This window comes from Schistocerca gregaria, chromosome 2 (assembly GCF_023897955.1).
Source record: "Schistocerca gregaria isolate iqSchGreg1 chromosome 2, iqSchGreg1.2, whole genome shotgun sequence".
Taxonomy (NCBI): domain Eukaryota; kingdom Metazoa; phylum Arthropoda; class Insecta; order Orthoptera; family Acrididae; genus Schistocerca; species Schistocerca gregaria.
The window spans coordinates 392181141-392204867 of NC_064921.1; the positions used below are offsets into that span (position 1 = coordinate 392181141).

The window sequence follows — 23727 nt, forward strand, 5'->3', positions numbered from 1 at the left end:
ACTGTACTGTGCAGCATACCAATGGTTTTGCACAACAGATGAGGACATATGTTCTAACAGATGTTGCAATGGTTAGCAGAATCCATATCAGTTGGATATTTGAAGCTAACAGTTAAGTGGGAGCTGTCTTGAGATGCATGTGAATGCACATGCTCAGATAGTTTTACAGACCCTTTCTTGTACAAAATAGGGGAAACATACCCCTTTGTTTGGTGGCGCAAAAGGAAGCTACTGTAATGAGAAGTTGTAGCACCTGTACATCAGGGGCATGCCATCTGATTATTTATAATCTTAGTACCTGACAGAGTGGGATTTGGTACGTTGATGTGCGGGAACTGGCTTCTGAGATTTACTCTTGCTGGCTTCTGAGATTTACTCTAGCATGTGGTCTGCTTATTACCTCCTGTCCTACAGGAATAAGAATCTAGATTAGCTCTGAATGGTTCACAGAACTGGACAGTCATTTATTGGCAAACTTACGTTCTGATTCATAGTGAAGAAATCTTACATCAATACACTTCTAGTTTCTTAGCCATTCTCCACAAGCTGCCAGCCACTGACTTCTTATGATAAAGTTGAACCGAGGGGGGGGGGGCACTAGTGTTATTTTGTTCATGTATTGTTGAGACTGATTGGGATTGAGCTAAGTTATCTTTGCTTTTCACATGTCTTACCTTCTGGGTTGGCGGGCGAAGCGAGTTGGTTGTTAGCCTTCGACGGGTAACCCTCAAGATCTCGTGACAATCACTGGGAGATGAGTGTCAACGGCTACCAAATGAGCGTGATGATCGTTACATGTTGTGGTGTGAAATTGGTTGGGCATTTTGGCGAAAAGGGCAGCTTGGAGATACAAGTTCTGTGACTTTGCTGAGAATAAAATTTCAAATGAAGCTCCCTCATATTGTGTATGTGATATGAAGTAAGTGGTCGTAGTTGTATTTTGTTGTCCAATGCACTCAGAGCCATTTAAACTTTACTACTGTGATGAGACTTACATAGTCTAACTTTAAGATGGTGTGGAAGAGTTCAGTTGGCCTAGTTAAGTGGTGGCCATTATTTGAAAGTTTTCTCAAAAGTTTTAATAGTGCTTTGTGTCTCTTGTAATCAAATGATTTTATATTGTTGCTTTCATTGTCTGCACAGTTGTCCATGCATAAAATACTTAAGGTCAAAGTTGCGATTTTGTCAGTAGTGTAACGTGTTCCTTTACACACTTACCCATATATTGAGTCAAAGGTTCTGCCGAGTGTTGCTATGTTTCAGAGTTATTGGAAAGTCTTTGTGATTCAGGCAAAAGCCTTCAGTTGTGCGAGCGCCTTGGTGGGGAGTGAAATGTCGTCCGAGGTCTAGGCTTGGCAGTGTTTTGCAGCACTTTCTATAAATTTTTTTTATTAACGTGACTGAGCACGTGAACATTTATTTTTATAGATCAGTGTTTCTGCTGTAGTTTTTTTTATTTAAGTGGTTCTATCATATTGTGTAATTGGATCTTAGCTTGGCACTGATATAAAGTGTCATTAAGTCACCCATTACTGGTAATTCTTTTTATTATATTTTGAGCAAAATCCTATATGGGAGTTTGAATTTATGAAGTTTCTGTTTACTTCATATGGGACTGTTTAATTGAGTACCGAGAATGTTGGTTTTCTAACTGTATTTGCAAAGCTTTATCTAGTGGGTTGTCCACAGTTTGTAATCGTCAAATTCCGTACAAGGCTTAATGTCAATAAATTGTCTTAATTGTAAATTGTGACTGCCAACCTCGATTCCATCCCACTTCCTCTTTTATAGTATTTAAGATATGGTGCGAAAGTGTGGTACGGTTAAGGAAATCACATACCAAACATTCTGATCAGCTAATTTTTACTTTCTGCAAATTGTCTGATGGACTCTGTATCATTGTTGTAGCCTTTGTACACTGCTTACTGGATGCAAGAAGGTAGTTTATTTCTTCAGTCATTACATTTGCTTTGAAGATGTTTTAAAAGGAAATAGAAACAATCAGACAAGCGTACGAATAACTGAATTTTAATATTTCTTTCCTTTTTTCCTCCCTCTCTTTTTAGTTATTTTATAATGAGCTTAAATCTTAAAAGAGAACAGAAAATCTCTGATTTCAATAGTTGTGGTTGTAACTTATAAAGAAAGTGGCAAACTATAGTTAAAGAAAGCTAAGCTGAGGACTGAGACAAACCTTTTGAATGCGATTTCTTTCCTTTTCCTCCTTCAGCAGCTCACCTCCACGATTCTTGAATAACCTATCCTTGTCATGAGATTTTTCCTCAAGTGAGAGAAATTTTTCCCAGAGATTTTTATGTTCCATGGCAAGGTCCAGGAGACACCTTAAATAATAAAGACAGACAAATCTCACACAACATATCATAAAATCACACATTTATAAATTAACCTACTAATATCTTTAACAACTGACTTTAAAAGCATGAAAGACGAAATGCGTGCACTACACAGTGCAAGAATTTCTTTGACAGCTGCCTCTGCGAGTAAATGTGGAGGAAGCAGAATGAGCCAGACTTGTTTTTATGGGCTGCTGCATTGGTCTACCAGCCAAATTAATAAAACTGTTGCATTTTCTTTTTGCTTTGGTCTTATTAGTAATTAGTATTCCTAATACGATCAGCAATTAGGTCATTCCATGTCAGTTCAACCAGGGGCTCTAGCTCATAGTCTCAGATTTGACTGAAATTCAGTACACTAATTCTACCATGTGTGGAACACTCATGTACAAAGTATTAGTTTCCCTTGCCAATTAGTTTCAGAATTATGACTTGTGAAAGAAGGTGGGGTGACCTGGAAATTGCAACCCACATCTGGCAATTTATCTTCAGACCCAACTTCAGGTCTTAATAACTTTGGAACTATTCCACATAGTAAAGTGAAATTTTTACAACCCAGTAACATCCATTTAGAGAACACACACCATGAATCAAAACATCAACAACATATTTCTCAGGGAAAATAAAAAATTCCAAAATGTGATTAAAAAAAGTAATACGTTAAAAGGTACAGATTGTAGGTGCCCTCTATGCCAAATATAATTCACTCAAAAAGGGTATAATTTTTTTATGTGGTAAGCTTAATGTGGTCTAAACACACACAGAACTCATCATTCCCATATCAGTCACAAAAAGTGAGTTACATGCACATGAAAATACAAACATTTGAAAAATTACCTGAAAAACATGGGTTTTCGAAGTGTGGTAGCACAAAACGGACAAATGGTATCCTAACCAACTTTCACACACTGCATAAGTAGACCATAATGGTATATATCTCAAAATTTCAGCATGTTACTGCAAGACATTTGTTTACAATGGAAGTTGACAGATGTATTTGGTGATGTGGCCATTGTTCCACAACACAATTTTGTAAAAACATATTGTAAACTGTTCTGTCTCTTCTTATCCTCTCCAACAACTGTTTAATCACTAAGCAACAACATATAGACTTATTAACACAACCTAACATTAATGTTTACGGCTAAAAACCAGTCAACTATGCTTTGAACAGAAGTACTCCCACACTTTAGCTATTGTACTCTGTACATTGAGTGGCAAATTGTACTGTCTTCCTGACACTGTGGTAGGAACTAGAACTGCCATAAGAATATGTTCAAAAGGAATCCAGCACCTGTCTGCCAAACATGGTCAATGAAATGACCTTGCTGGTCCTGCTGGTGCCATGAAGTTCACAAATACATCACCTTCTGCTTCACAGCACTCGGCAGCACATTCTAAGTACCATTTGTCATCATAAACAGCAATAACATAGCAACTTGGCTGTATGATGCTGCTTTTGCTTCTGAATCCTGAGTCAGACACATCGTGAAGAGACATGTTGTGCATGAACCTATAATTATAACTGGACAGCCTGCTCATCTGCACATTGTCAGAGTCTGCTGCAGAGAAGTGATGATGGCTCCTTGTGCCTGCAACAGTTTTAACGTGTTCTAGTCTGCTTTTTGCCAACTCTTCGACTGATTTCACTTATCTTTTGAAACATAGAATGATTGTATGCCAGAGATATTTTTCTGTACCCAGGTAAATAATTGAAGAGGTGTTAGAATGTGACCTTCTGAAGGGTGCTGCAGACTAGCTCGTGATGCCATGCGTTTCATGGTAGCACCACTACCATCACATACATTTTTACCATGACAGTTTGTGAAAAAATTCCATTCTGCGTGAATCTGAAAATCATGGTAATGCACGCATAAATTTTTGAGATTTTTACAGTTTTTGTACTAACTAGCTTCCCCATCTCTGAAGAATTTCGCAAACTATATGTGAGGCACCTTGTTTTTCACATATGCCATGACACTGCGAATGTGGGCATGAACTGCAATGGCATCATGAATTAAACAGTCAGTAAAACAGGTCCATGACAGACACATCACCTGATTCACCTCTAGAGTAAATCGCAAATGGCTGGAGAGTTGCTTGACCGTTGTCCCAATGATATCCTTGGATGGCATCTTGAACTATAAATGCATATTTTCGGAAAAGTCTAGTATTACTATAATTTCATCTTGTTTCAAATTATCCTTCCCCCCCCCCCCCCCCCCCCCCAGGCATTACTCGGCTGTAGTCGTTATTTTCATAAAACTCTGACACTAGCAGCACCTTTATTTCTGAACTGAATTGCTTACCCTGAGCCTGCTGAAGTCGTGGAAGCACTCCTTGGGTTGCTATCAATTTCCTAGCTTCCTTTACCATATATGTAGAAACATTGAATTCCTTTGCAGTGTAGTCAGTAGACCAGTTGGAAGGTGCAAGAGTAAGAATAGCTACTTTTTTCTGCCGTGTGGATATGGCACATTTTTCTTTGAAATCATGCACCATTTTGTCCAAATCAGAGCATTTCTGGCATGATTTCTGATCCTTTGGAGCAGATAGTTCTTCCTCTTCCACCATTAGTGCATCAGCTATTATGTGTTATAATTCCATTTGAGCTTCTTGTATTTTTTTTCTACCATAGATGGGCCTATCTCTTTTCCCAACTTTGTGTATCTTCATGGGAGACAAACCAAGAGCAGTCACTGAAGTATTTAATTGCTCATCCACTGTGGTTGTAGGGGGCTGACGCTATTCGTCACTGTCATGTAAATTATCAGAATATTCTTCATTTTTTAGCAGTGTAACACACCTGGAACATTACTTTTGTCCTCGTTTCATGTTAAGTCCGATGCACTGATTCACTTTCAATATTGATTTTGTATCAATTTCTCTGAGGCTACACTTCACTGTCTTCTTATGAATTTGAAATGGATCAAAACAACTTCTTTGCAGGAAAGAATACTTATCCAGAAACACTTTCATATGATGATAACAAACACTAAAGTTTCCTGGAACTGTACTCCTTGTGCCCATAGGGTGTATCCCGGATCTCCATAGCAACAAATCTTGGTCTGATTCATCCAGATTATACAGTACAAAGTCAATGCCACATTTTGTTCCATATGTTGTTTTATGACATCTAGATGCTTGTGCTCTACCAATACTGCAACCTCTTTGAACAAAAGCACCACCAGTACACTCTTCTGCCTCCATACTGACTTTCCACAACAGAACTGACCAGTCTGAACTAGAATCTTAAAGACAGGAGTAACCTGTAATTGTTGCTTGTTTCCTTTGTTGTTCCTGCCTAACAATGACTCATTCTGTCCCTGAAAGCTACCATTGTTTAACTTTCTGTTGCCTAATGGTTCCCAACAATTGCTGCAGCTTTATCTGAAACAAGCTGTCTGCATCATCACTATTACTTGATAAATCTTGTTAAAAGAAACGTAACCAAATACATCTCTGTCAATTTTTATTGCACACAAATGCCTTGCAATAACAAGCTGAAATTTTCCCACATATTATATTATGGTCTATTTATGCATTGTTTGAAATTTGGCTTGGATATCACTTGTCCCTTTTGTGCTACCACACAATCCATGTTTTTCAGGTAATTTTTCAAATGTTTGTATTTTCATGTGCATTTAACTCTATTTGTGTGACTGATATGGGCAAGATGAGTTCTGTGTGTGTTTAGGCCACATTAAGCTTACAAAATAAATAAATAAATAAATTATACCCTTTTTGAGTGAATTATATTTAGCACAGAGGGCACCTACAATCTGTACCTTTTAACGTATTAGATTTTTTAATCACATTTTGGAATTTTTTATTTTTTCTCAGAAATATGTTGTTGGTGTTTTGATTCATAGAGTGTGTTCTCTAAGTGGATGTTCCTGGGTTGTAAAAAGTTCATTGGACTCTGTGGAATAGTTCCAAAGTTATTAATACATGAAGTTGGGTCTGAAGATAGATTGCCAGATACGGGTTGCAATTTCTGTGTCACGCCACCTTCTTTCACAAGCCATAATTCTGGAACTAATTGGCAAGGGAACTTAAAATTTTGTACACGAGTGTTCCACAGTTGGTAGCATTGGTGTGCTAAATTTCAGCCAAATCTGAGACTATCAGCTGGAACATTTTCTCAAGTTGGTTGAATTGACATGGAATGACCCAATTATATTACTGACTGCCACACATATTTGACTTTTTTTTTCACGATTGACATCAGTATCAGTGAGAGTGGAGAAGAAATTTAATACAACCTAGGATAAACATTTCACTATAGTGTAACACAGCTTCACATTGACTCAAGAGTACAGTTTCTGGTATATAAGAAAATTAAATATATATTACAAATACCAAAAGAATAACAAGGATAAAAGCGAGACTTTCTCAAAAAGATAGGACTGATATTCCACAGAAATTATAAGTTTATGCACCATCATTATCATATTCTGATGAGAATGTAGACATCATCTAGGTAGAGTTACAGAAACTGATAAATGAAAGTAAAGCACCCTACAACATGATAATGGGAGACTTTCATGTGACAGCAGAAGAAAAACTGAATTGTTCTTCAGTGGGACACTTTTGGTAAGATACCAGGAATTATGTGGGTCAATTCACGGTAAAATGTTTCAAGAACAACATGTTTATCATTAAAACATTCAGGCCTTGGGATGGACTGAATGAAACTAGATATGAAAATGATGGTAATTTGTTTTTGAATGACTCAATGGCATGATTGTTAGTGTCCTCATTGGATATGAAATCATGCATTTTTCGGATGTATAATATTGAAGGAAGTTCATTCCGGCCGCGCGGGATTAGCCGAGCGGTCTCAGGCGCTGCAGTCATGGACTGTGCGGCTCGTTCCGGCGGAGGTTCGAGTCCTCTCTTGGGCATGGGTGTGTGTGTTCGTCCTGGGGATAATTTAGGTTAAATAGTGTGTAAGCTTAGGGACTGATGACCTTAGCAGGTAAGTCCCATACGATTTCACACACATTTGAACATTTTTTTTAAGTTCATTCTGTACATGTATATTACCTTTCTCTCTAGATGAGTAACTGATGATTTGTATTTATACATACCATGAGCAATTTTTATCATTTGTATGTGTATCTCTTCACTTTTGCTGTTCTAAGATCGATGAAGTGTGGATCAATAATTAAGTGCCAGAAGAGGGAGCTAAAGGTCTGGCGGAGTTCAATCTTTTGTATTACGTGGTATTTTTACTAGTCACTTATCAATTCTTTGCCTCTGGCAACACTTGCTTATGAGGAAAACGAAAAGTTGCACTGTAGTTAAAAGTCCATATTAAATTGAAGATCAAAGAAAGGAAAGGGCATACTACCTACAATAGGAGCTTGCCTAAAAGTACAGAGCTGTTCAAAATCAACGTTCAGTTGATGACTTTACATTAAAATTGATCAATTTCCAAACAACATATTACATTCCATCCTGGATTTTCCACTGTTTAAATTTCCATATAACTTTTTATTCGTCATGTTACTTAATTTATGCATATTTTTGTGTGGTTTCGCAGTTTCACATATTTTTGGGGATTTTCATGTATTTGTGCATCACTTTATGTACTTTTTATTACTCTTCTGTTATCCATCTCCCCTCACAACCATCTAAAATCTTCATTTGCCCATTTCCTCCTCATTTGTGTTTCCTTATGACATCCCTGCCATAATGGACCCTTACTCCATTTTCCTGCACCCACTTCAGAAAAATATCCCTTTCCTTACTAAAATTCAGTCTCCCATATTTTGTTTCATAAATGCTGCCTAAACCATGGACTCTCCCCGAATGGTCTAAACATAAAAATTCCTTCCTCTAGATTCCATCCCTTCTTTCACAGTGATTTTCACCTTTTCAGAATCTGTCAGTCCGTGACTCTCCCAAAGCTGTATTGCAAAAATGCATCTCTATGGTACAGGCATCCCACAACCACCTCCGCTTCTTCTCCAAGAGAATGAAACTGTGCAATCCCTGCTGCATACATCACACCTCTGAAATTTAATCCCTTGCTCTCCAGCACCTGGAGCATTCCAGACACCACCTCCATAAGTTAACCAACCTGCTGACATCTTACGGCTGCCTTGGGATACCACTATCCAACCACTGTGTTCCTCCTCATCAACTCTGCACAGCACTCAGACCCTGCCTAGCTGATCTTTTCAACTTGGTGGCAGCCTCCCCCTCCCCCCACTCAAGCTCCCTACCACCACTCCACCAAATCCAGATCCGAAACCTATCGTAACAATGTTCTGAACCTTTCCAGTAAAATCCCCAGTGCGACAAGTTTCAGTCCTATCCGAAGGCCTCATCTTTACCAAATTTAACCATGTTAGACTTGTCAAAGACCTGCTCCTCTCATCCCAATCCCCGCAATGGACACACATCTTTGTCACCAATCCATCCAACTAAATCCAACATAATCCCAACAATGCACCCTGCCTCTCCCAATTCATAATGCCATCCAATCAGGATTCTCCCTCCACCCTCCCCACCCCCTGGTCACTTCCCAGGAATTCCTTACCTTCAACTTGGCCTCAACCATTTTTCCTCAGGTCCCTTCCTAAGAACACTAACCTTTAAGCAGAAGAATGGACAGCCATACACAACCTCAAAACAAACCCAGACCTAATCATTCTATCTGTAAACAAAGGTTCCACTATTACTGATATGAATATAAGTGACTACCTTACAGAGGGCCTCTGCCAATTATTTGACTACTACACCTATAAAATCTGCCAGAATGATCCCATCCCGAAAGTTCAACATAAACTTCAATCCCTGCTTAAAGCCTTAGGCCCTTCCCAGAACCCCTCTTTTTCCAACTAACTGCTTAGTAGACAGTATCAATACTAGGAATAAGTACAGTATACATAAATATTTAAAATCACTTACTCTTGCCCAGCAAGGAGTCCAGTATTCAGCAATGCCTATTTTCAATAAGTTAAGAGCAACCATTAACAGTTTAGTTTCAGACAAGGCACAATTTAAACATAATTTAAAAGAATTTTTGGTGGCCAACTCCTCCTATTCCATCCATGAATTTCTCGACAAGTGCAGCAGACCATTTTAACAAAAATTTATTGTATTTTAATTTTTGACAATACTTGGTTGTAACAGCCAAGTAACTACCTACTGTGTGAATGATGGATGTGTGGAAAGCAGAGATGGATGTACGGAAAGCAGATGAGTCTTAAGTCTGTAAATAGTTGAAGTTTAATTTTAAACCTTGTACATAATTTGACTGTTCTTAATTGAGGATCATTGAAATGAATAATTTACTTTAATTTTTGACAATACTTGGATGCAATAGCCAAGTAACTAGCTACTGTGTGAATGATGGATTTAATGAAATCAGATGTAAGTATTAAACCTGTAATTTAATTTTAATTCACGTACATACTTTTACTATTTATTGTCTGAGGATCATTAAAATTAAGGAAACACAAGTTTTTCTAATTACATTTTTGCAATATGTTTATCTGAAATGTTCCACACCCAGGAGGATTTCCTCTTTTGTGGGTCTATGGAATGAATAATTAATCTAATGTAATCTCCCCTAAATCCATTTCCCTACTCACCTCTATGACACTTCGCACACCCCACCTTCTACACGCTCCCCAAAATCCGTAAGCCCAACTCCAGGGTTGCCCCAAGTGAAATTCTCTGATTTCCAGACAAGTTTTAGCTTTTTTCCCTGATGAATTTTGAGGTATCAAGGGTAAGTTAAGACGTTATTTGACAATCTGTCTTCACAGCTACAGTACTAGAAACAATAGTGCAAACAAGGAAATATCTAAAAAAAAACTTGCAAGCAGACAATGTTTCCTGATGTGAGCAAAAATCTGAAGTACTAACATCAACATCTTTTGTAATAAACTGTCTTTAGATCAAGAAAGCAAGCCATTTGGTATGTGTGTTTCATTAAGACAATGATGTTATTTTATTTCCATAAAACGAAACACATTTGGTGACAAAAATACATATTTCCTTGGAGTCGCAAGACAGATTTAAAATACCTTCACCAATTTCAGAAATAACCTCAGAAAAAAGTAGGCCTCTTGAAATAATTGTATAAGGCAGGGAAAAATTGTGTAAACCAACACTGTAGGTGACTGCTAAAAAATGTTGGTTCTACTATGTTCATTATTGTTGGTTATTAACCTCTGTGTTATTTCTATTATTTTACAGGTATTGTGTCATTTTTCTTTCAAGAAATATATGAGTAAATAATGTACAAATTGCCAGTGACTGACAATTTTCTTCTTCTTATCATTTATACTTCCTAGCACATGAACTACTTTTGAAGTGCCAAAATGTACTACAATAAATAAAATGTCTATAAAACGCTACAGTGTACAGTATGCTTGTGGTAAGACAATCACAATTCTTGAAATATATCGCTGATGGTCTCTGGCCCACTGAGGAGCACCACAGCCCTGTGTCCATGGATAAATCATAAAAATCCGCTGCATTATACCACACACAAACAAGTCTGGCCTGTGAGCAAATCGGTGAGACTAGATCCGATGGACAGGGTCTGCACATTAGTGGGAACCGAATGGCTTCAGATCAGCAGACCCAATCCATTACCGATACCTGCCATCTTGGATGCTGCATCTACAGTCTCTGCTGAGAATCAGATCCAGACAAACCATTCCCCATGCCTCCGTGCCTCTCATTGGCAGCTCCTAGGCTAATGGCAAGATGTGGTGGCAGCACTGACAGCAAGCTGAGAAGAGTGGTAGGATGGGGGAAGCAGTAGGAATAAGGGAGTAGGGAAGTGGTGCACATACTCAGCTGCACCCAGCCACAGATGATCCACGACACCTCAGTAAACAAACCATTTCATCTACCGAGACAAAAATGAGATTTTTCCAGCCCCCCCCCCCCCCCCCCCCCCCAAATTTCCCTGACGTGTTTGAAATTCCTCGATTTACAAGACTTCGGGCAATCCTGAAATCATAACTACCTTTCCTTCGAACAGAGGGACAAATTTTTGGCAGATCGATGGGCAGCTGCATGGTACCTTCCATGCCTCCTGTTTATGAACGATCTAGAAGAGATCTTCCTAGCTTCTTATAGGAGTAACAAGACTGCAGAATCATATTACAAACCCTCTAGTTAATTTAGTGAAGTAAGTGTACAGTCTGGAGAAGAGTGTGAGTACTAAAATAGTTAAAAAACGTTTTTTAAAATTATTTTCCAACACAACCACAATTATCTTTATGGATAACTGGTTTTTGAGTGTATCAAATGGCCAACTTCACATCTAAAAATCAAAACTTCTATATAATTTGACAAATCACATGTAAAATACATGTAGTTTTTATAAAATTATGATATAATAAAATTCTCATACCCAGTTTCTGTACAAGAAGACCATGTGTTGTCACAAACGTAAAGGTTGAACAAGCACCCGCCTGGATTTCAGAAAATGACTGAGCAAAAAACTACACGACATATAGTAAAAATGGATACATTTGAATAGATACAGGATCTCTCTCAAAGTTCTGATCTATAAAAAAAAGTCATTGAGGAGTCACAGAGCGCACTACTAGTGAGCACGCTTTCCAGAACATGGTGTTTAATGTATCATATGTGCTTTTTGTGTCACTGAATTTGCTAAGTGTGAGTCAATTGTGATGGTTCAGCCATGATTTTGTACCAAATATCTGGTAACAGCTCCATCAAACAAAATAATCCATAACTGGTACAACACATTAAATGAGACTGGCTGCTTATGTGATAACACGCGATCTAGTGTGGACCAACAGCAGAAAAGGTGTGTGGAAATCATTCTTCCCGATAGCGGAGGAAGATTGTTTTTCCACATAAATTGGTTATCAGGCATTTCATGTGTCTGGAAAACTTGGAAAACTGAAGTGCCAAGAAGCGAGCCCGTGTGTGTGTGTGTGTGTGTGTGTGTGTGTGTGTGTGTGTGTGTGTGTGTGTGTGGTGCTACAATCCTGCCCAACTGCTACAGCTCTCCCCCTCTCTCCCACCCATCAGACGCATGTGTGCATGCGCACATGCACACTCGGACAAGGGGTTGTGTCAGGTGAAGTGGGCAAAAGAAGGTAAAGGTTGAGGTGTGGGAGGAAGGGTTGGGGAGGTTGGCTGATGGGTGGGAGAGAGGTGTAACAATTGCGCAGGATTGTACCACCGGTGAGCACATTCTGGCTGCAGGCAGGGTGTGGTGGGTTGGTGGAAGATATAGAAAAGGGGGGGGGGAGAGGGAGAGAGAGAGAGAGAGAGATAGAGAGAGAGAGAGAAAGAGAGAGAGAGAGAGAGAGAGCGAGAGAGAGAGAGAGAGAGAGAGTATGGATGCAGTTAAGGTCCTGGGGAAGGGGCTGGAGGTCATAGAGCCAGAAGTATTATGAATGAAGGATGTGTTGCAAGAAAAACTTCAGTTTAGGTAATTCAGAGAAGCTATGGAGAGAAGCTATGGTTAAGGCTACAGATCAAGGTAGCTAGGGTTGCGAAGCAGCCAATGAAGTTGAGCATGATGTGCTCAGCAGCATATCTGGTAGTGGTGGTCAACTCAGCTGTCGGCCACAGTTTGACAGTGGACATTCATTTATAGAATACAATGCAGAAATTACAGCAGAGCTGGCATATGACATCACTGCTTTCACTGTGTGGAGAGATCTTGCACCAGGATCAGATACAATATATATGGTAAAGGGTTGAGAGTAAGTGTGATGTAAAGTTTGACCAGGAAATTGCACAGACAAGATAAGCAGTGGAATACTACTTTGGACAGGGTGGGAATCATTGTGGGTAGGATGTTTCTCTTTTGTAGACGGGATTATAAATAATCGAAACCATAGCAAAGGAGTGTTTCTGCTTCATGACAGTACTGAGTGCCTAGTCTCCATAAGTCAGTCACACTTACTGCTGCTTTGAGGTGTCGAATTTTGCCACAACTCTATATTCTCCTGGCATGGTACCCAGTGAGTTCTACCACTTTACTCACATGAAGAAACCAATGTAAGGCAGATATTTCCAGAACGACGACAAGGAGACTTTAGTGGTGTAACATTTTTGGGATACCAAAATGTCGGTTTCTACAAATGAAGTCTCCACCAAGACACCATTTGTATGCAAAAATATGTTGCACTGGATGTTGAATACGTAAAGAAGGATTAACACCACCCATAAGTTTCATGGCCGTAGCTTAATTTTTTTGAGGTTTAAAACTTTATGATTGCCCCCTCATGTATGTCATTAGAGGAGAATGACATTTTGAAACCTTATAGGTATAGCTGTGCACTGGAGCAGTGCTAAGACAAATTTGTGTCATTTGTGCACTACACTTTAGCCACTGAATTACTAAGAATTTCACAATATCTACCTTCCCCTTTAGTCAGTGAACCAGATCTTGTCTGTTAGCAGTGCACTTGCTGCAATATGAGGGAGGGATTAAAAGGTAACTGGGATCTGACTGTCGTGCATCATGTACTTAAATACCTGCACCTCTAGCATGCTGTTGTAGGACTACTGCTGAGTCAATCTGACAAGTTGTCACCTACGAATTACAAGTGTGGTTTCTGTGGCAGTTCTTTGTGTGTCTCTATGGTGCACTCTTATCACAAAGCAATGATTGACTCCCGCTAAAAATATGTGGCTGTGAAGTTTTGTTTTTTAGTTAGTAAGAACACAGCAGAAACTGTTGTGCTGAGATGAACAACATACAGAGAACATGCTCCTGACAAAACTGAAGAGAATGAATGATTTTCTTGGTTTAAAAAGGGCAAAATGCTTTCTGAAGGTCAGCCCATTTCCAGCCATCCTTCAACTGCTTGAGCTGAGGAATACCGTATTTACTCGAATCTAAGCCGCACCTGAAAATTGAGACTCTAAAGCAAGAGGGGGGGGCAAAAAAAAAAAAAAAAAAAAAAAAAAAAAAAAAAAAAAAAAAAAAAAAAAAAAAAAAAAACAACCGAATCTAAGCCGCTTCTGAAATTTGAGACTTGAAATTCAAGGTGAGAGAAAAGTTCTAGACCGCCCCTCCAAATCGAAACAAAGTTGATCCATTGAAACGTGAAACACAATTGAGGTTGAATGGATGAAGATACAACTGCAGTAGTTTGGTTCGAGTCATAAGCTTAACAGTCAAGCTTTACCAAGTAGTCATTGCTATGTGTCAGGCACTCTGTCTGTATTTATACAGGTACCCTTCCTTTTTCGCGTGCTTCGTCTGGTTTGAATCGGTTGCTTATTTTGCTTTGACCTGATAAGTGCCATTCTCTTTGTTATAAGGGTTTACGTCACTCTAAACTGAAAATGCATTATTGTACTGTGTCATGCATTGTTTGTCTCATTCTGATAATGAGTGTTTATGAGCTTTCGTGCGCGCTACTGTGGTGGCGGGCGCGGGGGGAAACACACACACACACACACACACACACACACACACACACACACAGAGAGAGAGAGAGAGAGAGAGAGAGAGAGAGAGAGAGAACACACACACACACACACACACACACACACACACACACACACACACAGAGAGAGAGAGAGAGAGAGAGAGAGAGAGAGAGAGAGAGAGAGAGAGAGAGAGAGAGAGAGAGAGAGGGGGGGGGGGGGGGGGCGGAATTGTCTCACAAGTGGAATAATGGCAAGAGACTGCTATTTGTTGTTACTTACACTGCTGCTTTCTTTGATAATGATCAACAAGAACCAAATAATAGACTGTGTATGATATAAGATGTTCTGAACAAGAGTTTAACAAAAAAAAATTCTGTTTGAAAATCTTTGCTGACGCCTCTTTAGTACATTACATTCTGCACAGAAATTGGTGTCATCTAGTCAGTTGCCGTGCTTTCTTTCTGATTGTATCACTATTTAGCATAAGAATAATACGAATATAAACATGACATGTATGTATATTCTTCCACGATTACTGTTGTCTTACTCTAGTTTCGTAGTTTATTAGGCAGACAGAATTTAAATGAGATAGCAGCAAATATGAAAGAATACATGGCACAATGTTTACATTCTTCTACCTTTTCTTTTAATTTATTGGCTGAGCAGAGGTTTTGGTGCCAGTATTTATCTTTGTGCCTGCAAAGCATACCTTTGTTGCGCTACATGTATTTGATGGCATAAGTTAGTTGCGACGACACCTACCAACAATTTTGATACTTCTGCTTAAGTGCGGCTTAGATTGAAGTAAATACGGTACATCAGTAAAAGCCATAATCTCACTAGTGAAGATCAATGCAGGTCAATCAATGACACTTTAGATTTATCCATGTAGTTCTGAAGCACAATAGAGCACATACTGAAAATTGATTTTGGAATGTGAAGAGTAGCAGCAAGGTTTGTGCTCAGACGTTTTACTGGGGATCAAAGGGTCAGCATGTTCAAGCTTGTTTTGAAATGAAGCATGTATTCACAGAAAATCCTAATTTTTTCAACAAAATTATCACACGTGATGGTAGGGTCCAGATTTGAAGGTTTTAACCTTGCAGAACCTAAAATGGGCTAAATCATACATAAAGGTCTAAATGGTCTAAATAAGACTTTCACAGAAGAAGTAGAGGCTAAAAAAGGGCTTTTGCAGAAAAAACACAGCTTTTAAGTACATTGTCCGAATTAATACTAAATAAATCAATAATGTGAAATTGCACTTTTTGAGAAAATAAATTAATCGACTGCACTGAAATCAAGAATGTGTAACCCATGATATCGCTTGTCCTTGTTGTTGTTGTTGTTGTGGTCTTCATTCTTGAGGCTGGTTTGATGCAGCTCTCCATGCTACTCTATCCTGTGCGAGCTGCTTCATCTCCCAGTACCTACTGCAACCTACATCCTCCTGAATCTGCTTAGTGTATTCATCTCTTGGTCTCCCTATACGATTTTTACCCTCCACGCTCCCCTCCAATACTCAATTAGTGATCCCTTGATGCCTCAGAACATGTCCTACCAACCGATCCCTTCTCCTAGTCAAGTTGTGTTACAAACTTCTCTTCTCCCCAATCCTATTCAGTACCTCCCCATTAGTTGTATGATCTACCCATCTAATCTTCAGCATTCTTCTGTAGCACCACATTTCGAAATCTTCTTTCTCTTCTTGTCCAAACTAGTTATCGTCCATGCTTCACTTCCATACATGACTACACTGCATACAAATACTTTCAAAACTGACTTCCTGACACCTAAATCAATACTCGATGTTAACAAATTTCTCTTCTTCAGAAACGCTTTCTTTGTCATTGCCAGACTAAATTTTATATCCTCTCTACTTCGACAATCATTGCTTATTTTGCTCCCCAAATAGCAAAGCTCCTTTACTTTCCTAATCTAATTCCCTCAGCATCACCAGACTTAATTCAACTACATTCCATTATCCTTGTTTTGCTTTCGTTGATGTTCAAGCTTATATCCTCCCTTCAAGACACTATCCATTCCGTTCAACTGCTCTTCCAAGTCCTTTTGTCTCTGACAGAATTACAATGTCGTTGGCGAACCTCAAGGTTTTTATTTCTTTTCCATGGATTTTAATACCTACTCCAAATTTTTCTTTTGTTTCCTTTACTGCTTGCTCAATACACAGATTGAATAGCATCAGGGATAGTCTACAACCCTGTCTCACTCCCTTCCCAACCACTGATTCCCTTTCATGTCCCCCGACTTTTTTAACTGCCATCTGGTTTCTGTACAAATTGTAAATAGCCTTGCGCTCCCTGTATTTTACCCCTGCCACCTTCAGAATTTGAAAGAGTATTCCAGTCAACATTGCCAAAAGCTTTCTCTAAGTCTACAAATGCTAGAAACATAGGTTTGCCTTTCCTTAATCTAGCTTCCAAGATAAGTAGTAGGGTCAGTATTGCCTCACGTGTTCCAATATTTCTACGTAATCCAAACTGATCTTCCCCAAGGTCGGCTTCTACTAGTTTTTCCATTCGTCTGTAAAGAATTCGCGTCAGTATTTTGCAGCTGTGGCTTATTAAACTGATAGTTTGGTAATTTTCACATCTGTCAACACCTGCCTTCTTTGGGATTGGAATTATTATATTCTTCTTGAAGTCCGAGGGAATTTCGCCTGCCTCATACATCTTCTTCGCCAGATGGTAGAGTTTTGTCAGGACTGGCTCTCCCACGGCTGTCAGTAGTTCTAATGGAATGTTGTCTACTCCTGGGGCCTTCTTTCAACTTAGGTCCTTCAGTGCTCTGTCAGACTCTTCATGCAGTATCATATCTCCCATTTCATCTTCATCTGCATCCTCTTCCATTTCCATAATATTGCCCTCAAGTACATCGCCCTTGTATAGACCCTCTATATACTCCTTCCACCTTTCTGCTTTACCTTCTTTGTTTAGAACTGGGTTTCCATCTGAGCTCTTGATATTCATGCAAGTGGTTCTCCTTTCTCCAAAGTCCTATTTAATTTTTCCTGTAGGCAGTACCCATCTTACCCCTCGTGAGATAAGCCTCTACATCCCTACATTTGTCATCTAGCCATCCCTGCTTAGCCATCTTGCACTTCCTGTCGATCTCATTTTTGAGACATTTGTATTCCTTTTTGCCAGCTTCATTTACTGCATTTTTATATTTTCTCCTTTCATCAATTTAATGCAATATTTCTTCTGTTACCCAAGGATTTCTACTTGCCCTCGTCTTTTTGCCTACTTGATCCTATGTTGCCTTCACTACTTCATCCCTCAAAGCTACCCATTTTTCTTCTATTGTATTTCTTTCCCCATTCCTGTCAATTGTTCCCTTATGCTCTACCTGAAACTCTGTACAACCTCTGGTTTAGTCAGCTTATGCAGGTCCCATCTCCTTAAACTCCCACCTTATTGCAGTTTCTGCAGTTTTAATCTACAGTTCATAACCAATAGATTGTGGCCAGAGTCCACATCTGCCCCTGGAAATGTCTTACAATTTAAAATCTGGTTCTAAATCTCTGTCTTGCCATTATATAATCTATCTGAAACCTTCTAGTATCTCCAGGGTTCTTCCATGTATACAACCGTCTTTCATGATTCTTGAACCAAGTGTTTGCTATGATTAAGTTATGCTCTGTGCGAAATTCTACAAGGCAGCTTCCTCTTTCATTTCTTAGCCTCAATCCATATTCACCTACTACGTTTCCTTCTCTTGCTTTTCCTAATGTCAAATTCCAGTCACCCATGACTATTAAATTTTCGTCTCCCTTCACTACCTGAATAATTTCTTTTATCTAATCATACATTTCATCAATTTCTTCATCATCTGCAGAGCTAGTTGGCATATGAACTTGTACTACTGTAGTAGGCATGGGCTTTGTGTCTATCTTGGCCACAATAATGCGTTCACTATGCTGTTTGTAATAGCTTACCTGCACTCCCATTTTTTTTATTCATTATTAAACCTACTTCTGCATTACCCAAATTTTTCTATGTACAGATGTTTTTTATTATTCATGTTATCTATCAATCTTCTGGCTAATCTTCTTATCTCAGATCTTAAAAATAAAAATTTAGAGTTAGTCTACTAACATTCATATGCAATTCAATTGAAGCCGACATTTTACAAGACCACATTCTTATTTTTTAGTTACTGTCACCTTCTTACTGTTTATTTGCTTTAATTTTAGGTAGGCCATGATAATAAGTCTTATTCCTTCGACAGAAAGATTCTGCACCTTAGTTTACGAGCAACCTAGGAAAAAGAACAAGCAACAGATTCAACCATAAGTTTCCTGGATGACAAGCAATGGAGTGGACGGCTTTCATCTAGACTGACTCCTGTCAGGCTTTAGTGTCAGCTGATGGGTCATGGAATATGCTAAAGAACTCAATTCTTAAGTGCTTCCTGGAGAGTGTCAGCTGCTGCAGTACACCATATGAATTAACACTGCAGAAAAATAATTTGAAACAGGCGTATGGAAATACTGTTGCAAACATTAGAAGAGGCACTGGTGACCACTAATTTGTCTTTCAGTCAAAGAGACTACTGACAGTTGTGGCAGAGTTATAGCTAATGCTGTGGCGGGGAAATTACATTCAACAACACAAGAAAAACTTTACATATTGCTGCGTAAAGAATTGGAGAAGACAAATCACAGTACTGCAGCCTGCATGGTTAGATACCTTAAAGACCACATGGTTAACAATTTGAGGACTGAGCGCAAGTGTTGACACTCAACCGGCCGGTACCGAGCGATTTCACAGTTTTTCTGAATTTTCTACAGCAGATTCTATACCACACAAAATAGATTACTCTTTTGCATTTAAAAACTACATCCATTCCCTTCAGAGTACTGCAAAGAAATAAACGTTTACATTAGTGACAAGGGTTGTATATTAATTTGAGAGTATGCTGTTTTCACAGTGAAAAAACATGTTCTTTTTAGGTTTTAGGACCTCTAAGGGACATAGGATTGAAGTTGTTAATTTTAAATGAATAACTGTTGAAATATGAACTTTTATTTTATTAATAATCGCACAGTTACTTTGGCTTTTGTATGAAATATTGCGAAACACTTTGGAAAACAAAGCCCTATGTCACAGGTTTCACAATAATATCGCGTGTCTTTCCTTGAAACTTTACCATATCTGGCCTTGCTTGTTTCTGTGCATACTTTGCACCTTCTCTGAGGCCACTTAGACAATTTTGTGGGTGGAATTAAATTTTGGAAAATGTCTTCCACTTAGTCTATTGATGGGTGATCTATTCTGAGAAGTGCATGAGTCTAAGAGGCAACCTTTGTGAACCAAGTTCTCTCCTAACTCTGTAATGTATTCAACCAGATGTTTGCTTGTATTTCGCGACATTTTATACAAAATGTATGAATTTACAGTCATGAGCACGAAAATGTGAAAGAAAGCTTTTTTCCGCCACTTTATCTGTTTTCGTTCAAAAGGATAGTACGCCATTAGCTGGTCGATATGATCCACACCAGCTTTTTTACTATTGTAGCCCAAAACACCATCTGGCTTTATTTTTTCCACCATTCCAAATTAGGTTTTACACTGACATTTGTAGCCGCCAAACTGCCACACGCCTGTTGTAAGTCGAGCGTGAGTGTGGCAAAGCAAATGACTCAAAATATACTCCTGTACCACCTCCAACATATGCTGCCATCTATAATTTTTTCTTGGTACTAGGATTACCAGAGAGTACTTTTAAACCTACAGAATATGAAAGTCATGCGCTGGGAGTCGTTAACATCGCTGATAATCAGCCGATGTAGGAGCTATGTCGATCGTCTTTTTAGGGTACTGTCGGACCAACGTAGGAGCTACGTCGCTCGTCTCGAAAGTGTTAAGAGAGCGTTATGCCAAACACTACCAAAAAGTCGAAGCGGTAGTAGAAATATTCAATTCTAGTGAATCAACAAAGGTCAAGAGAGCCCTAAGAACAACAAGAATGTTGCGTCATTGGCATTTTTAAAACTTCACTTTCAAATATCTAACTGCTGCAAATTGAAGCATAGAGTCTGCATCCCTACCACTGAAAGGTGCTGTAGACGCGATTTCCGAGATGCAGGTGTATCTCAGTACTGCATTAAATCAAGTAATAGTCTTCTGACAAATCCCAGATATGAAGGACATTTCTGTCATTATTCATATGGAGAAGTTTGCGGGTGGCTCTTGTTGGGGGCCATGAGTGATTGTGTCAAAATACATACATTGACCTCTTGTGATACAGAAAAAATCTTTCTTAGCCTACTAACATGTGCTAAGAGGTAACAGAAAATGTTTCACTTCACAAAATTTTAGGTATGCATCTTAAGAGTTTTTATGTTAATATTAGTGTTCATTATATTATTCATTAAGACCTAAAAAGGCCAGAATACATTGCTTAAACCAAAAAAAGTGCTTTCCTGGAACTACGGGTATGGTACAGAAAGAAAAAACTTACGCCTACCGATATTACCTGTATCACCCCCCCCCCCTCCAGAAAACCAGAAAAAGCTTGTGAGGTGAAATCAAAATTGAAGACAATGCTGAATTTTTCTTTTTATTTATTTCTTTCATTCCCCCTTTTTTTGCAATTAAAGGGATCCTCCACTCAGAATATGTTCCTAAAATGCAGACATGAAACCAACAATTGTATTTGGAGGGCGTGTGAAGCTGGCACAGAAGTCTGACATGAAAATGTCCCGTTTTGTGGAACTTTGGCAAGTGGTTCCTGCATCACAACAATGCTCCCATGCTCAGTGGTCCCTAGTTCTTGTCCTCAATTAAGGCAACTAACTTGACCCATGTGTCCTATTTGCAAGATTTAGCTCCTCTGACTTCTTGTTCCTAGGATGTAAAGGGACTTTAAAGGAAAGTGTGTTGCTGCTACCGATGATACAAAATGCAATGTCATGGCAGTGCTAGTGGGTATCAAAGATGGTGAATTTTAAAAGGTGCTTCCAATGCTGGAATGAACGTTTGGAGAAGTGTATTATGTCTAAGACAGAGTACTCTGAAGGAGATTAAAGTTGTATTGGGAGGCAGTACAAAGCACAGTTTCTATTCCTGCCCTGCACAGTCTAAACCTGCCAAGAAGATCAATCTTAACAAACATTACTGAGAAAATTAAACCTGATTCCACTTTCTGTTACCTGTTCTCATTATAATACTTTCGTAATGTAGAGACTTCCTCTTCCAAACGTTCAAGTAAGGATTCACTACTTCCTTCTGAATAAAATTCCAGGAATGATAAACGCTGACGTCTTCCAAAGCAGCATTTATCCCACAGCTCCTGTATTTCTTCTCTTACAGCTTTTATGTAGTGGGGTATATTTTCCCTCCTCCTGATTTCACATCTTCGTACTTCCTGTTCTAGCTGTAAATACCAATACTTTCATGAATTTCTGCACTATATACCCTTTAAAACTTTGCACAGATAAAGAATGTTATCTGTATGTACTACTACATAAAGACATTTACTTAAAATTATTACGCGATGCTCTAAAAAATATTTGGACAGACACAGACTCTACAAAAAGAAAGAAAGAGGTCATTAATAAATGTAGTTACCAAAAATCTCGAAAAGTACTTGGATGATGTATTTCAAACTTTTCACTATAATAAATGTTCAGGCATACGTAGGTTACATGTTTTTAAATATATATGGTATATCTGAAACATAAGAGGGAACTAATGTTGGCAAAAAGTTCTTGACTAATTTACTGCTGATTTTACAGAATACTCTCTCTCTCTCTCTCTCTCTCTCTCTCTCTCTCTCGGCCTTGTGATAGCGTTCTCACTTCCCACGCAGGGAGTCCTGGGTTCAATTCCCAGTGGGGTCAGGGATTTTTCCAGCCTCGAGATGACTGGGTAGTGTTGTGTCATCACCATCATTATTCATCCCCATTACTGTTGGAGGAAGGCAATGGCAAACCAGCTCCACTAGGACCTTGCCTAGTACAGCGGTGCGGGTCTCCCGCATCATCCCCTATGCTCCTCGGAATATCTCCCGCATCATCCCCTATGCTCCTCGGAGTATGGGACATTATCATCATCATCATCATCATCATCATTATACAGTACATATTCTTCAGCATATAAAGAGGAATTGTTGCTAGCAAAACTCTTGAAAATTTCTCTATAAATTTAATTCATATTTTTACATGATAGTCTAATAATACTTGGATGGATGTAGGCTACATATTACTTTAGTAGTGTGGTACATAAATGTATATATAATACATAAAGAGGAAATGTTAGCAAAAAGTTCAAAATCTTCTTGATTGAAATTTTTCTATTTTTGCACCATACTCCAATAAACGTTTTGGACGGACATATGGCAGCAAGAGAGGGACAGAAAACCACTGTGCATTCCATATACATACCGGCGGGAGTCATTCCAGATGTGAAAAGGGTCCTTCCAGATGCCATGAAGGGTACAGGGTACACCCATCTGAAGGTGGTTGCTCATGTCGGCTTCAATGATGTGTGTCGCTATGGATTGGAGGAAATCCTCTCTGGCTTCCGGTGGCTATCTGATTTGGTGAAGACTGCCAGTCTCGCTAGCGGGATGAAAACAGAGCTCACCATCTGCAGCATCATCGACAGGACTGACTGCGGACCTTTGGTACAGAGCCGAGTGGGGGGGCTCAATCAGAGGCCGAGGGGTTCTGCGACCATGTGGGCTGCAGATTCCTCGACTTGCGCCATAGGGTGGTGGGGTTTCAGGTTCCACTGGATAGGTCAGGAGTCCACTACACGCAGCAAGCAGCTACACGGGTAGCAGGGGTTTTGTGGCGTGGACTGGGCGTTTTTTTAGTTTAGATGGCCTCGGGCTAGTACAGAAAGGGCAACAGCCTCAAAGGGTGCGGGGCAAAGTCAGGACATGCAGGGACCAACCAGCAGTCGGTATTGTCATTGTAAACTGTTGAAGCTGCATTGGTAAA

The 23727-nt window shown here is 39.2% G+C and overlaps 2 protein-coding genes across 7 annotated transcripts in view; one reads left to right on the forward strand and one right to left on the reverse strand.

Annotated features, from left to right (window-relative positions):
- The window catches only part of LOC126321776 (uncharacterized), a 165369-nt gene that overhangs the window by 51270 nt on the left and 90372 nt on the right, over positions 1-23727 (forward strand). The window lies entirely within an intron of this gene.
- The window catches only part of LOC126321732 (protein regulator of cytokinesis 1-like), a 208369-nt gene that overhangs the window by 50824 nt on the left and 133818 nt on the right, over positions 1-23727 (reverse strand). For all 4 annotated transcript variants that reach the window (XM_049994214.1, XM_049994212.1, XM_049994210.1 and 1 more), the window contains exons 8-9: positions 21934-22157; positions 2195-2342 (exon numbers count right to left, since the gene is read on the reverse strand). In XM_049994214.1, the coding sequence (XP_049850171.1) occupies positions 2195-2342; positions 21934-22157 (372 nt within the window). The remainder of the gene's footprint in view (positions 1-2194; positions 2343-21933; positions 22158-23727) is intronic.